This window comes from Copadichromis virginalis, linkage group LG20 (assembly GCF_057382275.1).
Source record: "Copadichromis virginalis isolate Kocher_CV1m ecotype Utaka linkage group LG20, C_Virginalis_male_GT1.1, whole genome shotgun sequence".
Lineage (NCBI taxonomy): Eukaryota > Metazoa > Chordata > Actinopteri > Cichliformes > Cichlidae > Copadichromis > Copadichromis virginalis.
In genome coordinates this window covers 33,118,207-33,134,723 of record NC_140637.1, presented here as the reverse complement: position 1 = coordinate 33,134,723, position 16,517 = coordinate 33,118,207, and the positions used below count along the sequence as shown (strand labels likewise).

Genomic DNA, 16,517 nt, shown 5'->3' with positions numbered 1-16,517 from the left:
GCTTCCGGGCACTGCGAGGCGTCAGGATTCACATTTTTTTTAATGAGCCAGAGTCATTTGTAATTACTGAATTAATGTTTTTGTATTTATGACACGCGCACGTGTAACAGAAAACAAGGCCCTCTCTCTCTTTATTATTTTCTTTGTGGTTAATGGAGACCGATATTATCTAATTACTTAAACACGGGAATCCACAGAGAAAGAGACGTCGGCGCTCTGTAAACTCATTAAAGTATCTCAGTAAAAAACCTCCTTTCTGCTTTCAAGGAGAAATAAAACAGACAGAAATGTTCGACTCTGACTCCGTCTGTGCTCTAATTTTATTTTTTCTTCTTTCAACAGAAAATGTTATTTGCAGGATTGAGTGACGTCATGCTCCCTGTAACTCCCATAAAGAATTTATTTATATTGTAAAAGAAATATTAGAAAAACACATGAATACAGGTGACCTACTTCTTAACGATTTTCACGACATGCGTTTTTTACTTTTATCTTAAGTCTCACTGACGCTTCTGCTGCGAGCATCTCATAAACAGCATCTCCAAGATGTGGCGATAGTAAAATTGTCCAGCAGGTGTCACTGTGGAGATGTTTTCAGATCGTCTCGAAGCCTGAATATAATTCCAGCACACATGCGTGGCGTGTTTCGTGTTTCATGAAGCCTCGCTTTGCACATCACGGCCATTAACCAGCACACAGTGAGGTTTGGAGAAGAAGAGACGTGGCTTCAGTTACAAGTTCTGCCTGTTTATTAAAAGAAATCAATTAATTACAAAAGAAAATAAGATATGTTCAATAACACTTAATGGCATTCATAAAGAAAACCGAGCTAAGCCTGAAGTTGTTTAATTGCATATCATAAGTATTACTGTGTCAACGACAGGGCAAAGTAAACAGCAGAAAAAATCTTATTGAAAATCATATCAGACTGTGAACTTCTGGGACTAAAGCTTGCTATCGCCAGTGTGTGAATGTGTGTGTGCATGGGTGAATGACTGAATGTAGTGTAAAGCGCTTTGGGGTCCTATGGACTAGAAAAGCGCTATACAAATGCAGGCCATTTAAATGCACTTTTCACACACAGAAACATGCACTAGCAATGAACCTGAGATAAAACCTGCAAGTTAGGACAGTAACTTGGACATAACCTGCAGAGTAGATCAAAACCACAGCTAAGCAGAGCATAAGAAACAGCCGATGAATACATGGGAGCACAGTGGAGTGAGCACTGAAGTAAATGGATGTGACAAGCATGCAAAAATGAGCTGATCTGGCATGTTCTCATTAGTCTTGTTGCAAATTAAAATGATAAAAAAAAAATGCAGTTCACTAATGTTCACTTGAGGCTCCAGTGAGTTAACCATAGACTTGATGTCCAACTTTACACCGGAAATAAACACGTTTTACAAGGGTGACAGACAGAGACCAAGACGTTTTTGTCTTTCTATCTGCAATTTCCTCCTTTATAACAAACATTCAGGGAGTTGTTTATTTTTAAAACTTAACCTATTAAGTTGTATTAAGGCTTAAAATGTGCACATTTATGGGTGTAGTTGCTGTGAATTTCCAGGGTCTGTAAAAAGACTGAAGTCTTCAAGTACAAAAACAAACCCAGGTGTGAATCCAGAGAGTCTCATGTGTGATGTGTGAGTGTAGAGTAGGTCTGGTCCTGGTCCCTGCCGGCTGGATCGAGGCTCTGGTAGATCGAGTCTTCACGTGTAGAACCTGGAGTACAGTTCTCGTAGTGGACGTCCTGAAACAGAGACAAACTGTCTTCTTCACATAAAAAGAAGAGACTCTGACTTGGTTAAATCATTTGTGCTGGTAAATATTTCCACGTTGCCTCGTTGAACCTCTCAGACAACAGTGTCTCTGTTTGTTGTTGGAGTCTCCGTCTGGGCGGCCATTTTTGTCACCTACCTGTTTGAATTCACCTTCTTGGACTGTAATTTCTGGAACAGTCTACAAACTGAACCATCACACTGTGACTGCTTTATTTCTTTGTTACAGTAGCAGTCTGTCAACAGTGAGAGGAACCAAAGAGAAAGAAAGTCACCTCCATGTTTGTGCCCTCTGAGTTTCCTCTGGTCCTCAAACCTGTGGAACAAACAAAGGATGTTCCTCTGTTAGAGGGAACAATCATTCAAAGTGCACGTGAGGCTGAAGATCACTGCTGCCCCTCCCGTTCTTTCATCCTGCTTAGTTGGACTTTATCAGGCTTCATTTTAGACTTTGCCTTCAGAATCAAAGACTCACATTTGCTCGAGTCTCCTCCTGTGTACTGAAGAAGTGATCCACAATAATTATACTATTTTACAGTTTTCATATATTTTTCCTGTTTTTACTTCACACGTCTGAAGCAGAGAACATCTGGATCTGATCCTGCTGACAGTGTCCAGAGTTCATGTGTGACACAGTTTAGGATTCAGTTACTTCCAGTGTTTAACATCATCTCTACAAGTCACTCCACTCTCCTCTTAGAGCCCAAAGTGGACAAGCAGGATGAAATATTTTGATGTTTGACTGCAGCTGTTTGAATAGACTTCAAGTGAAGTGAAAAAAGAGTTTTTGGTTAGAAACGAGACGTTCTGTGTGTTTCTGTGTCTCTGTTGTCTTACCTCTGCTGCTCTTCCTCTTGATGCAGATTATTAGAACAGTCAGTGATGAGAGGATGATGATGAGAGCCAGAGTCAGACCCACAACCAGCAGCACATCTGCAGCTGATTGAGAAGAACAACAAGCTGAAGACATGCGTACAGTATATAGAGCTGTACAGTAAGAACTCATCACCTACAGACTGAAATAATATGAAATAGAGGTTGTGTTATTTTAGCATTTTACAGCTTCTAAAGAACATATTCACCTCAGATTGTTTGCTAATGTCACTTGTCAAACTAAATGAAAAGCATATAACAGGACACATTAAGGAGTAATTATGATAATAATTAAACCAGTTTTCACTCAGGTTATAAAGAATCTGTCAATGTTTCTACTCTCAGACTCATAGATGGATGTACCTGCAGATGCTGCTCTTTCAGGCTGCTCAGTGCTTCCAGTCAAAGTTAATGAAGGTGTGCAGCTTCCTGTAGTTGTGGCTGATGGTCCAGCTGCTGAACAAGAGCAGAGAGGAAAGTTTGACTTATAAATGTTTGGAGCTGTGAAGAAGAAAAACACAAAGATTCAAAAATCAGCTGAGAAATCAAACGAGCCTTAAATGGATCCACTGACTGAGAAAAAACCAGTTTGGCAAATTTAGTGTTAGATTAAAAAAATGCACTAAAATAGTTTAACAATGAAATAAAATATGAATGTATGTTGAAATATCAGGTTCTTGGAAACAATAAAGACATTTAGGGACATTAATGGTCACCTGTTCATTTCCAGCTCCACACTCTGATTCCTGCTCTCCATCACAGTAACTTTACAAAGTTCACACTTCTAAATAATCTTGTTTCTAAATAATTCTGTTTCTATGTTGAGATAAACTGAGTGCTGAGAGCAGCCTGAGCTGTTGGCTCACAGGGATCACTGTACAGACACTGAGCTCATTATTAGAAACTTTGCTCGTGTTCAACATGAACATCCACCACTGGAACAGCAGATATATGACAGGAAATAAGGAACAGCTGAACAGCTCCACTCTGACAACATTTGATTAATGTCAGTAAAAACTCACCGTCTGTGACAGTGACCTCAAAGTCTCTGAATAAACTGCTGGAAGATCCACTCAGTAAACATCTGTACCGTCCTGAGTCAGACTTGGTCAGCTGTGTGATGCTCACATACAGAACTCCTGGATCTGTATGTGAATCATATCCAATTTTGTATCTGCCTCTCTGAGCTCTGTTATCAAGTGTAAGAACAAGAATGTTTTCTCCTCCACACTCTCCTCTGCAGAAGAACCCTCTGTTTCCAGGTTGTTTAAAGGAACATCCGACTGTGAGAGAGCTTCCAGTTTCTTTATCAAAGTGTTTCAGCTGATCATCGTTTCCATCCAGCAGTGCTGTTAAAGAGACAAACAATCAATAGTTACTATCTGTGCTGAAGATGATGCAGTCTGATCAGAGTAACTCCAGTTTGATCCACAGTTACACTGGGAGCTGCCCAGTTCAACCAGTCTGAGAGAGGAACTGTTGGACTAAGTGAGATTTAAACGGCTTCATCATCAGACTGATTGGATTCATGAAAAATCAGCTTTTATGACAAGTATAGACTCTAAACTGTGAACCCTTCATGGTTTTAAGTACATTTAAAGTCTGGATGGACGTTTGTGTTGTGAATGTGATTTTCACACATTCATTGAGGAAGAATCCATTTTGCTGTGAGGGGAACTCTTGGAAAGATCAAACCGACGACACAGAAGCAAAAACTCATCAAAGAAAATCAAAGTTACATCAGGAAATCTTCTTTCATTCATCAGCGTCTGTTTCTGACATCAACATTTCATTCACATCATTATCAGCTGACACACTCACTAATATTCACACACACTCGTGTCCCAGCTGCAGTTCATCGGTTACTTAGAGGAGTCCAAATGTAACCAACAGTTGACAGAAGAACAAACTTCAGCTTCTTTAAACCGTCAGCAGCTGTCAGTGAAACTCAAACTTTGCTTCAGGAACAGAAACTAAACATTTCCACAGCTGAAACAGAAACTCACCTTCAGCAACAACGATCACGAACTGTCTGAGTGAAGCTGATGATGAAGATCCACCCAAACCACAGCTGTACTGTCCAGAGTCAGACTCAGTCAGCTTTGAGATGCTCACAGATAAAACATAAACTGATTCTATTTTATATTCAATGTTGTATCTGCCTGTTTGAGCTCTGACATCAGTTGTATTAATGAGAATGTTTTCTCCTTCACATTCTTCTCTGCAGAACATCTTCCATGTTCCTGCAGAATTAAAGGCAACTACAGCTTTCAAATCTCCTCCAATGACTCCATAGTGAAGAATCTGAGCATCGGTGACTTCAGGGTTTCCATCCTGCAGAGCTGTTGGAAACATGAACCATCAACAGTTACTGTTTGTACTTCCTGTAAGAAGCTGCAGTCTGATCACAACATTCACACACAGACACACTGAGACTAAAGTCTGAATAACAACAATGATTCATGTCAAATACATTTTATTGTCTAAAGTGGTGGAAAATCTTCTTCCAGTCGACACGACTCAAAATATATCTGAACATGTTTCCTATGCATGAATAAAATGACAATAAAAGATGAAGATAAACAAAACATGTAAATGACTCATAACTCCTCTGTGTGGTACTTGTAGTAATTATGTGTTGAGAGATTGAAGCAACAGCTCAACATGCAAGTTTTTCATGTGTTTCATCCACAGGAAGTGATGTCATCATTTAGTTTAAATGTACTGCTGGTGTCAAAGTTCATGAAGCAACAACAAAACCAGTGATGAAGTTTTTATTTGTTGTAATTTAGTTTTACTGAGGCTCAGCGTGGCTCAAGAGTTGGGAGTTCACCTTGTAATCGAAAGGTTGCCGGTTCGAGTCCCGGCTTGGACAGTCTCAGTCGTTGTGTCCTTGGGCAAGACACTTTGTTTTGTTTTTTTTGTTGTTATTTTTTGAGGAAGTAACAAATACTTGCAATGAACGACATGTTATTGAGTAATTTATGACTCTATTTCAAAGCTCTGAAGCCAAACTCAGCAGCTGATGTGAGTCAGTTACTTTATGTGAATGATTTCAGTTCATTCCAGCATTTAAACTCTGTGCAGTCGTATTTCTGTTCAGCTCCAACAGGACAAACAGGAAGAATTAGCAAATAACTTTTCACACAACTCTGGGTTTGAAGATGCTGACAGATTTCACTCACGTCTCTCACAGGTTTATATTTGTCTGCAGGAAGTGATGTCATTTTGTCAAATCTATATGCACTGTGGGAGTGAACTGTGAATAGTCACAGTGAAGAAACAGGAACATGTAACAGTAAAAGCAACAAAATGTGTTTTTGTCTTTCAAAGAAAAATTCATTGACTTGATCAACAAGTTTGTATTTTCAAATAATAACTGAAAGTATCAGGTGGAGTTTTTACTTTGATATTACAGGTTATTTTGAGGACGTAACAAACACTTGTAAGAAACCATCTTTGAAAGGACGAATCCTAAAGCCAAAGTGAGCAGCAACATGTCCATGAATGTCTCACTGTGATGGTTTCTTCTGTCCATACTGGCCACAAACACATCCATGAAATCATGAATAAAAGCAGTTTGAATGGAAGAAGCGTCCATGAAAGTGACTCATAGCTGACTCTGATCATCATGTTTAACAACAGAAACATGTTGAAGAAGGAGAGTGACAGAAAGAACAAGTGAATGTACTCACAAAGGAAGAAGCAGCAGATCAGAGTGTGACGGACTTTCATGATGAGGCTCTGATGGTTCACTGCTGCCTCTCTTCTTCTTCACTGGAAACCAGGAACTTGTGACGCCTCACTTCTCTGACTGAAGGAGTCCCTCCTCCAAACACCACAGCACCTCTACACTCCTCCCCTCTGCATCCGTCTGTGAGTCTGCTGCAGGGCCTCAGGCTTCCTCCTTATATTTATAGTATTATGTGCAAAGTGGAAATACAATGATGACACTTGACTCTGTTAAATTCAGCACCGTGACCAAAACCTCCAACAATGATCATCATTCATCATGAAATCATTTCTCTTTCTGTATCTGAAGATAATGAACTTTAGTTTGGGATCATTTAGAAAAACAGTTTGGGTCAAATGTTAGAAAAGAGTCAGACTTTCTTTCTTCTCACAGTTTGTTTAACATGAGTTTCAAATCTTTGAACATTTAAATACATCTATGAACAGAATATGAAAGAACAACAGTTCTGATATTATATCAAACATTTCAATCACCTTGTGGTTCAAAGTGGTATTACATGGCAGCCTCATGTAATACCACTTTGAACCACAAGGTGACGCACGAGTCAGTGTAGCATCCAGTACGTCCTCAGTCCGACATGAGACATCCCAACATTATTCCAGTTAGCTCAATATTCCAGTTCCAGGAATGCAGGAATGTTATTGTCACACTCAGCCAACTGATCCTCCTGAGACCCAGAAAAAACATCTTTTGACAGAGTAAAGTTTAATATTAAACAAATTAAATAAATAAATCAGCTGTAATCTGATATTTGTGACCTACCGGAGACTGAGAGAGAGCAACTTGTGTTTTTGGAAACATTTGAAGTGTTGCTGAATTCCAGTGTAAGGCTGAGGGTTTATCCTCGTCAGTGTTCGCATTATGTTCCACGGTTGATGTACCTGATGTTTGTTCCAGAACCACACCCACTGTTACACACTCTGAATGAGGCAATAAAGGGAATCATCTTCCTATTGCTGCCTGGCTTCATTCTGTTAAAGACTTTATTCTTTCCCCCTGAAAGGAGACCTCACTGTGATGGTTACGTTGATGGACTGTCTAATCTTGAACAATTTGTCTCAACTTATTGAACTGGCCATAATTAGGAGCCAGCAAATTGTGACCAGGTTATCTGAATCATGCTAAAAATACAGATACACTGAAAAGTGTTTAAGTTACGACTGCCTCTAGAAATGAACGCCTCCTGTTGTTTGTGCGCTCGGATTTTCTTTCCCTAAAAGCAGACGGCCTGTTTCCTGTTTGATGTAATCAGAGGACTACCTGCTTGGTGTTTGTAGGCGACTGTCCCAGGTTCATGTTTCATGGTAAAAAAACGTTTCAATGGTATTTCAGTATGATTATAACTGAACTGATCATGACAGGAGACCTACAGTTTAATGTTGTTTAAGCACACATGTTATGAATTTTATAAATCAACAGGATGAAGGAACAAATCAAACTCATTCGAAATATTCTACAAGCTCTCGCATTTCTCAACATTGTTACCTTCAGACTAATGTATGACGATGGAGCTCTTTGTCAGTTTGAGACAAATTTGCCAGACAGGTCCAGCCCACTGTTCTTACTCTGATTTCACAACAACTATTATGGAATCAAAAACCTCAAAGTGCTGACTGACTGCTAAATACATCTGTAAAATCTGTCATATAATTTCTTTTATTTGCATCAGTGTGAAGAGAACGTCTCTGTATGTAATGAGCCTGTCTGCAGCCAGCAGCCGCCTGTGTACTGTGTGCTGAATCACTCCACCCTGTCTTTCTGTAGGCCTGTTTGTGTGGCAGGTCTCATGTACTGGAGGGTTAGTGCAGCTGGATTTCCATCAGTGACACTGACAACATCTGGCTGGTTCCCCTCCCTGAGACACTTTTTGAGTTTTGCTTTGGGTTCTTGAATCAAACAGCACTGTGTGCAGCATTTCTTCACCCACACACTCATTTACTGCTGATTATACTGACTAGACCCACCATGGTTATCACTCTATCCAATGGCTGTTAATAGCAGTTATCACTCCCAAGTATGGCTCAGATTGGCCCTCCTGTTCTGCAGCTTCACCCCAGCACAGTCTATCCTCCAGTTCCTGGGGCTTCTCCTGAACCTGCTCCTTCACCCATCCCTGTTCCCGGGGTGAGAGCGACCGGGGCCCGGCCCGCCCCTGCACCCGCGCCAGTTCCTCAGGTGGGGACAGCTGTAGGGCTGCAGCTATTGATTATTTTAGTAATGGAGTAATTATTTTTAAAATGTGCTGTTCAAATTGTCACGGCTGCCGAGGCGAGCCGTGTGGAGTTGGAAGAAGGACCCAAGATGCAGGCAGTGGATGAAATGCTAGTGAGGTTTATTTACAAAGGTGTAGTGGCAAACAAGCAGTGGGGCATGACAAATAACTGAAGACACCTAAACTGGGAGAACTAAAAATAACAGACCTGGGAGCATACGACAAACGGATGAGAAGCAGAGAGACGCAGACGAGGAACAGGACACCGTGGGACACCGTGTAACACCAGGGTAACACCAGGGTAACACCAGGGTAACACCAGGGTAACACCAGGGTAACACCAGGGTAACACAGACTGACACGGAGGAACACAGACGAACCGGCAACAGGCAGGAGAACACACAGGGCTTAAATACACACACCAGTAATCAGGGGATGAGAGACAGGAGGGCAACACAGCTGGGAGGAATCAAAGCTGACGGGACAGGGGAAACGTAAACTGAACACACTCACATCAGACAGAGACCTTCACAATAAAACAGGAAACTCAGACACGGGGAACCAAACAAGACACAGAACTAAACAGACAGCTTCACAAACAGACGGGGTGACACCATAGACAGAGACACAGACGCAGACTCAAAGGCAGACCGAATATAACACATAGAACTCAAACAATAATCATCATCATCATCATAATAAACTAGAAAATGATAACAAACTAAAAGCGCTGGGTCACCGACCCAGGACCATGACACAAATGAAGCTGGCTTGACTTGAATATTAATACTGAGTTGACAGAATCCACGTGTATTGCATAAAGACACATAAAAAGTAAAGACTTTATATCCATGTATCTGATAACAGGAGTTCTAAACTAAAACTCCTCCAGGTGACGGTGTCACGGCAGCTGCCCTGGAGTAAAACACAAACACAAGATTAGAGCCTGACGTCGGGGCGGTGAGGTGATGTCAGGCACTGCTGCCCAGATTAAAGTCTCCAGGTTCAAGGGTCTTGGTCAGCTGGGGTCTTTCTGTGACATTCATGTGCTCTCCCACGGTCCAATGAGACGGTTGTCAGGTTGTGCCCAAAACATATAGGTGTGTATATGAGAGAGTGTGGTTTCTGTCCTTTCTGACTTGCGACCTGTGCAGGTGGACCCGCCTCTCTCCCTGTGACAGCTGGGACAGACTCCACCCCTGTGACCCTCAGCTGAATAAGCAGTTAACAAAAATGATCCACAGATGATCAGAAATTCCTCCGTTTACAGTTCAGTAGGTAACGTGCTCATCACATCCACTGATTGTGTTGTTGTTGTAAGTTAGGGTAACTGGAACAGCTGTTCTTTCACAGACTGGACCCCACATCAGCTCCCTACTCCATCCTGTAGTACAAACTGGTGTGACACCAAAGTCTGTTCCATACAAATAATCTGATTCAATACAAACACCAACATAGTGCTGACCTAAAGAACACCAAAAGTCACAGGAACGCTGTGGAAATGTGGGATTTGCAGCAGGACTGATGTGGATTACAAAGTGAAGGCAGACTTATGATGTTTCAACCACTGTAATAATAATAGAATAAGAACACCATCCTTGTAGCTGCTGCGTATGCTAAGGTTTTACAGTGGGGCAAAAAAGTATTTAGTCAGCCACCGATTGTGCAAGTTCCCCCACTTAAAATGATGACAGAGGTCAGTAATTTGCACCAGAGGTACACTTCAACTGTGAGAGACAGAATGTGAAAAAAAAATCCATGAATCCACATGGTAGGATTTGTAAAGAATTTATTTGTAAATCAGGGTGGAAAATAAGTATTTGGTCACCTCAAACAAGGAAAATCTCTGGCTCTCACAGACCTGTAACGTCTTCTGTAAGAAGCTTTTCTGTCCCCCACTCGTTACCTGTATGAATGGCACCTGTTTGAACTCATCATCTGTATAAAAGACACCTGTCCACAGCCTCAAACAGTCAGACTCCAAACTCCGCCATGGCCAAGACCAAAGAGCTTTCGAAGGACACCAGGAAAAGTATTGTAGACCTGCACCAGACTGGGAAGAGTGAATCTACAATAGGCAAGCAGCTTGGTGTGAAAAAATCAACTGTGGGAGCAATCATCAGAAAATGGAAGACATACAAGACCACTGATAATCTCCCTCGATCTGGGGCTCCACGCAAGATCTCATCCCGTGGGGTCAAAATGATCATGAGAACGGTGAGCAAAGATCCCAGAACCACACGGGGGGACCTGGTGAATGACCTGCAGAGAGCTGGGACCAAAGTAACAAAGGTCACCATCAGTAACACACTACAACGGCAGGGAATCAAATCCCGCAGTGCCAGACGTGTTCCGCTGCTGAAGCCAGTGCATGTCCAGGCCCGTCTGAAGTTTGCCAGAGAGCACATGGATGATACAGCAGAGGATTGGGAGAATGTCATGTGGTCAGATGAAACCAAAGTAGAACTTTTTGGTAGAAACTCAACTCGTCGTGTTTGGAGGAAGAAGAATACTGAGTTGCATCCCAAGAACACCATACCTACTGTGAAGCATGGGGGTGGAAACATCATGCTATGGGGCTGTTTTTCTGCCAAGGGGACAGGACGACTGATCCGTGTTAAGGACAGAATGAATGGGGCCATGTATCGTGAGATTTTGAGCCAAAACCTCCTTCCATCAGTGAGAACTTTGAAGATGAAACGAGGCTGGGTCTTCCAACATGACAATGATCCAAAACACACCGCCCGGGCAACAAAGGAGTGGCTCCGTAAGAAGCATTTGAAAGTCCTGGAGTGGCCTAGCCAGTCTCCAGACCTCAACCCCATAGAAAATCTGTGGCGGGAGTTGAAAGTCCGTGTTGCTCGGCGACAGCCCCAAAACATCACTGCTCTCGAGAAGATCTGCATGGAGGAATGGGCCAAAATACCAGCTACTGTGTGTGCAAACCTGGGCCCTGTGCTTCGTACGTCGCTTACTACATCCAAGATCAAATGAAACATCCAAGACCAAACCATCGCGCTAACCGTGAGCGCGCTAATCCGGTTCCCCGAACACACCTGTTGTTGACGATTAGTACAGCTGGATGAAGTAATGTGAGATCACTGGGTGCCGTAAAAGGGGCTAAGCATCGATAGTAGAAACATTGATCGGCAACCCTCTGATTGGTCGGCGAAAATGTCGAAGGAGCGCGCTCGGCTCGGTATTTTTCGGCAGCAGAGCAAGAACTCCTGAGTGAGGGATTTCAGGAGTTTCAGAGTTAAATCAGAAAGCAAGGGAACACTGCAAAGGCTGCAAAAGCAAGGAGAGAGGGCTGGCAGAAAGTTGCTGACAAATTAAACTCGTAAGTAATTTAATAATAATAATAATAATATATTGGATTTATATAGCGCTTTTCAAGGCACCCAAAGCGCTTTACAATGCCACTATTCAGTCACTCTCACATTCACACACTGGTGGAGGCAGCTACGGTTGTAGCCACAGCTGCCCTGGGGCAGACTGACAGAAGCCAGGCTGCCATATCGCGCCATCGGCCCCTCTGGCCAACACCAGTAGGCGGTAGGGTAGATTTATTATATTACACTATATTATCCAATATTATATTACATTATATTATATTGTTATATTATATCCTCTTTCACATTAGAGCCACAACAGGACCCACTAGAACATGGGAACAAGTAAAAGTGAAATATAAGAATATTCTATAGAATGGTAATATTTATCACTTATATTGCTTTTCGTCTCTTGGAAAGAGACCCTGGAATAATCTGTTTGTTTGTTCATAACAGCAACCAAGAAAAGGGCAGAGCAAAAAAAGACAGGTGGTGGTCCTGCACCCCCTCGTCAACAAGTTGGTTAAGTGAATAATACCCTCACGGGAATATCGATATCTCTCAATGAGCACACTGTCGCGCTGAGCTAAAGGATCCTGTCTATCCCGCAATATACGCTGAATTCTGAGGACTCTCCTTATCAATCTTGCACCTTCCGCAATGGGCTGCTCACGTATACGGACAGGACATGGCTGCGACAGGCTTCCCAAATCCACCTTCGCTTTTATAGCCGTGGTCTCTCATCTTGATTACACGAAGTAATTTACAATTACTACTCTGAAATATGAATTACATCTGTAATAATCACATACATGTAATAGAATGTTAATAGTACATTTCCCTTTTTTAGGAAATGACCTGTATGTATCTGTGTGACATCAATAAAAGGGTCAAGTGCTGCATTATCTTTAGTTACATTGATGTTATTTATTTATGGTGAAACAGTGGTGGAATATCGCTGTTGCTTTCGTATAAATGAAGCGGACATACCTGCGTGGCCGCGATCTAATCCTGTTTACATAAAGTAAACCTGCTCCCGAGCAGGTTTACGCTTACGGCTCTGTTGCTATGACAGCAAGTCCCGGATGAGCTTCGGGGAACCGACTGATCCAGGATCACGCGAAATCGTCAACAATCTAATCCAGCTAACTCACTTAGCGAGGTACGAAGAACAGGCCCCTGGTAAAGACCTATAGTAAACGTTTGACCTCTGTTATTGCCAACAAAGGTTATGTTACAAAGTATTGAGTTGTATTTTTGTTATTGACCAAATACTTATTTTCCACCCTGATTTACGAATAAATTCTTTACAAATCCTACCATGTGGATTCATGGATTTTTTTTTCACATTCTGTCTCTCACAGTTGAAGTGTGCCTCTGGTGCAAATTACTGACCTCTGTCATCATTTTAGGTGGAGGAACTTGCACAATCGGTGGCTGACTAAATACTTTTTTGCCCCACTGTATATGGTTTGCTGTTAGCTCTGTGTGGCTAACCAGCTGATTAGTCTGATGCAGATCCATCAAGTGATTCCAAATGAACATTTAATGCAATGGATTCACTTAAAACGCTCAAATAAAATAGAAGAATTCAAAGTTGTCTCTGTTTAGGGTTGAGTAAAATATGAAATCTATAACATTTAATTATTTTTCTTAGTGTACAAAAAACAGACTGATCAGGGAAGGTAATGTGTTTTGTTGTTTTTAATAACATGTACATAATATTGGCAGTTTCATGATACTGAGGGGAGCGACTGTTTCTGTCCAGGGTGGGAGGGGTCAGAAGACATTTTTCGTGTCAGTCTCGGGGTCCTGGAGGTGTCGAGGTGTTGGAGAGAAGGAAGACTGCAGACACCTTCTCAGCCAAATGGATGACACACTGCAGCAGAAAGACTTCACAGTGTCCACGGGGCACTCGTGTAGGATGATGGGGGCTGGTGGGGCTGGTTCCTCCTGCAGACGTTCCAGCAGCTGCAGTTCCTCTAACAGCCACTTGAAGCTGACTCCAAAGTGAGTCAATATTTACAGTTTTCAGGGTTTGTGTTCAAACTTTAAACCTGAGGCACTGAAACAAACCCAGGTGTGAATCCAGAGAGTCTCATGTGTGGTGTGTGAGTGTAGAGTAGGTCTGGTCCTGGTCCCTGCCGGCTGGATCGAGGCTCTGGTAGGTCGAGTCTTCACGTGTAGAACCTGGAGTACAGTTCTCGTAGTGGACGTCCTGAAACAGAGACAAACTGTCTTCTTCACATAAAAAGAAGAGACTCTGACTTGGTTAAATCATTTGTGCTGGTAAATATTTCCACGTTGCCTCGTTGAACCTCTCAGACAACAGTGTCTCTGTTTGTTGTTGGAGTCTCCGTCTGGGCGGCCATTTTTGTCACCTACCTGTTTGAATTCACCTTCTTGGACTGTAATTTCTGGAACAGTCTACAAACTGAACCATCACACTGTGACTGCTTTATTTCTTTGTTACAGTAGCAGTCTGTCAACAGTGAGAGGAACCAAAGAGAAAGAAAGTCACCTCCATGTTTGTGCCCTCTGAGTTTCCTCTGGTCCTCAACCCTGTGGAACAAACAAAGGATGTTCCTCTGTTAGAGGGAACAATCATTCAAAGTGCACGTGAGGCTGGAGGACAACAGTAAAGCAGGGGTAACAGTTATGCTGTGAAACGTTTAAACGTCATCCAGTTGAATAAATAGCGACTGTTGACTCGTTGTGTAAAAAGCATTGAAAACTGTTCCAGTGTTTCTTTTTTGTATACTGTGGGATGTGGATGCTACCTCCTGCTGAAATCTGCTGAATTAATAAACTGTATTTCATTGCAGCTCTTTTTTTTAATTGAACATATGTAACTAATGTGAACATTTGAAAATAATTTTTGTGTCTGTGACACATTGTGAATATGCTGGAAACATAACCTCTGTATTTGCTGTGCTTGCACCATGTGAGGATGAAGACTATCAGAACCAGCAGCCCGATGGTGCAGGTGGTTATCAGCCAGTGAGACAATAGAAGGTGAGTCATTAAAAACAATATTAGACTCTGGCCGAGGGTCCTTTACAAAATATGCAGAAACACACACACCGATGACGGTGATGGAGGCCTGGGCGGTAACCTTGTCCACATCCGTGATGACCTCACAGGAATATTCAGCGGTGTCGTGTAATTGGACGTCCGTTACTCTGAGTGTACCGTTGTCAAAGATCATGTACCTACACACAGACGGAGAAGCACACGTGTACAACCGAAATCCAGAAATGTTGATGTTGACTTTGATGGCAACAACACGGAGAAGTTAGAACAGACGAAAGAGCGAAAGTGGGAGGAACATGTTGCATCTCATTGGGTTAATTGCCAGCAGGTCGGTAACATGGCTCGGTACAAATAAGAGCTTCTTTGAGAGGCAGAGTTTCTCAGGGATTGTGATTATAAAAACGAAGCATCGGCAGAGCTGTGCCGTTTCACAACAGTGACTGTTGGTGACACCTGAAAGTGCCTGGAAACAAAAAATCAGCAATTTCTCTAAGAGTGACTACTGAGGCTAAAAGTAATTGCACAAACTAACAGATTTTGAAGGATTTAGCTGAATACTTGGATGAAAATAATCTGACGTTTGAACCACACTAAATGCTGCTTCCTCTCTGGAGATGCTCTCCTTCACTTTCCTGCAGCTGCCTTCAGTTGCTGCTTGTTTGTGGCTCGCTCTGTCTCACTTGTCTCACTTTTGGATGTGAAGCTCTGTGCAGTCAGTTTTGACAGAATCTGAGCCGAGTATTTACACAGCAATGTGTTCAGAATGTTCTGAGAATGGACAGAAACATAGCGAGTGTGTGCTTTTGTTTACTTTTTATCGACACTAGACTCTGATAGTTTCCGGTCGCCTTGCCTCCAGACCACCTGGTAACTGCTCAGCCGAGGATCTACAGCGAAACAACAGTCCAGGAGGACGCTGGTACCTCGGAGGGCGCGAACGTCCTGGGGACCCGTCAGGATCACCGTTCGATCTGAAAGTAACAGAGAAGTTACGACAGAGTGTTTTTAGCATCTGCTTACAAAGTTTTTCTGTAAAGGCTGCACTGCTGAGTTGTAATTCAAACTGAAGGTTTATTTTTTGTGGCCAACTTAAAAAACAAAAAACACAAGCACTAATTTTTTTATTAATCCAGGAGAAGGTTGAGGCCAAACAAGTCAGACTCTGACTCTGAAAGTTCGGCAGCATCATGAATGTCTGACTTTAATCAAATCCACCATGTAGCTGAAGGTTTGTGCCCATTTTCAGTGCTGCAATTTTTACATTCATGACAGAACAAAGAGGTGAGTGTACTCACAGGTCAGAGAGGAGTGACGCACTTTCATGATGAAGCTCTGATGGTTTGCTGCTGCCTCTCTTCTTCTTCACTGGAAAGCAGGAACTCACGTCTCTGAAAGAGTCCCTCCTCCAAATACCACAGCTCCTCCACGCTCCTCGCCTCTACATCCATCTGTGCGTCATGTGTGTGAGCTGCTGCTGAATTTAATTTTGTGTACCACCTTATATGTTACACATATTTACACTCCTGTTGACA

The 16,517-nt window shown here is 42.3% G+C and overlaps 2 protein-coding genes across 6 annotated transcripts; both read right to left on the bottom strand.

Moving 5' to 3' along the window:
- Positions 1–504: 504 nt before the first annotated feature.
- LOC146685234 (uncharacterized) lies at positions 505–6,652 on the bottom strand. 5 transcript variants are annotated; one of them, XM_085444482.1, is made up of 7 exons: positions 6,350–6,652; positions 4,661–4,996; positions 3,677–4,003; positions 3,018–3,155; positions 2,619–2,720; positions 2,057–2,097; positions 505–1,753 (listed from the first exon to the last, which is right to left on the bottom strand). In XM_085444482.1, the coding sequence occupies exons 1-7, from the start codon at positions 6,387–6,389 to the stop codon at positions 1,634–1,636; spliced, it is 1,104 nt and encodes a 367-aa protein (XP_085300608.1). In that variant the 5' UTR covers positions 6,390–6,652; the 3' UTR covers positions 505–1,633. The 5 variants fall into 5 exon arrangements, with proteins under 5 accessions (XP_085300608.1, XP_085300605.1, XP_085300607.1 ...); XM_085444479.1 differs by having other exon boundaries at positions 3,018–3,110; XM_085444481.1 differs by having other exon boundaries at positions 2,619–2,714; positions 3,018–3,110.
- A 7,003-nt stretch (positions 6,653–13,655) lies between these two features.
- Positions 13,656–16,341, bottom strand: LOC146685233 (neural cell adhesion molecule L1-like). The gene is made up of 5 exons (XM_085444340.1): positions 16,281–16,341; positions 15,797–15,956; positions 15,037–15,164; positions 14,474–14,514; positions 13,656–14,170 (listed from the first exon to the last, which is right to left on the bottom strand). The coding sequence occupies exons 1-5, from the start codon at positions 16,306–16,308 to the stop codon at positions 14,051–14,053; spliced, it is 477 nt and encodes a 158-aa protein (XP_085300466.1). The 5' UTR covers positions 16,309–16,341; the 3' UTR covers positions 13,656–14,050.
- Positions 16,342–16,517: the final 176 nt, after the last annotated feature.

Excerpts from the sequence above, each read along its gene's own strand:
- LOC146685233 (XM_085444340.1), bottom strand. The coding sequence starts at position 16,308 with ATGAAAGTGCGTCACTCCTCTCTGACCT. Across the intron at positions 15,165-15,796 it reads GAGTCTAGTGTCGATAAAAA|GTACATGATCTTTGACAACG; the intron begins GTAAACAAAAGC and ends GTCTGTGTGTAG. Across the intron at positions 14,515-15,036 it reads GGCCTCCATCACCGTCATCG|GGTTGAGGACCAGAGGAAAC; the intron begins GTGTGTGTGTTT and ends TTTGTTCCACAG.
- LOC146685234 (XM_085444482.1), bottom strand. The coding sequence starts at position 6,389 with ATGAAAGTCCGTCACACTCTGATCTGCTGCTTCTTCCTTT. Across the intron at positions 4,997-6,349 it reads GATCTGCTGCTTCTTCCTTT|CTCTGCAGGATGGAAACCCT; the intron begins GTGAGTACATTC and ends TGTTTCCAACAG. Across the intron at positions 3,156-3,676 it reads TGAGGTCACTGTCACAGACG|CTCCAAACATTTATAAGTCA; the intron begins GTGAGTTTTTAC and ends TCTTCTTCACAG.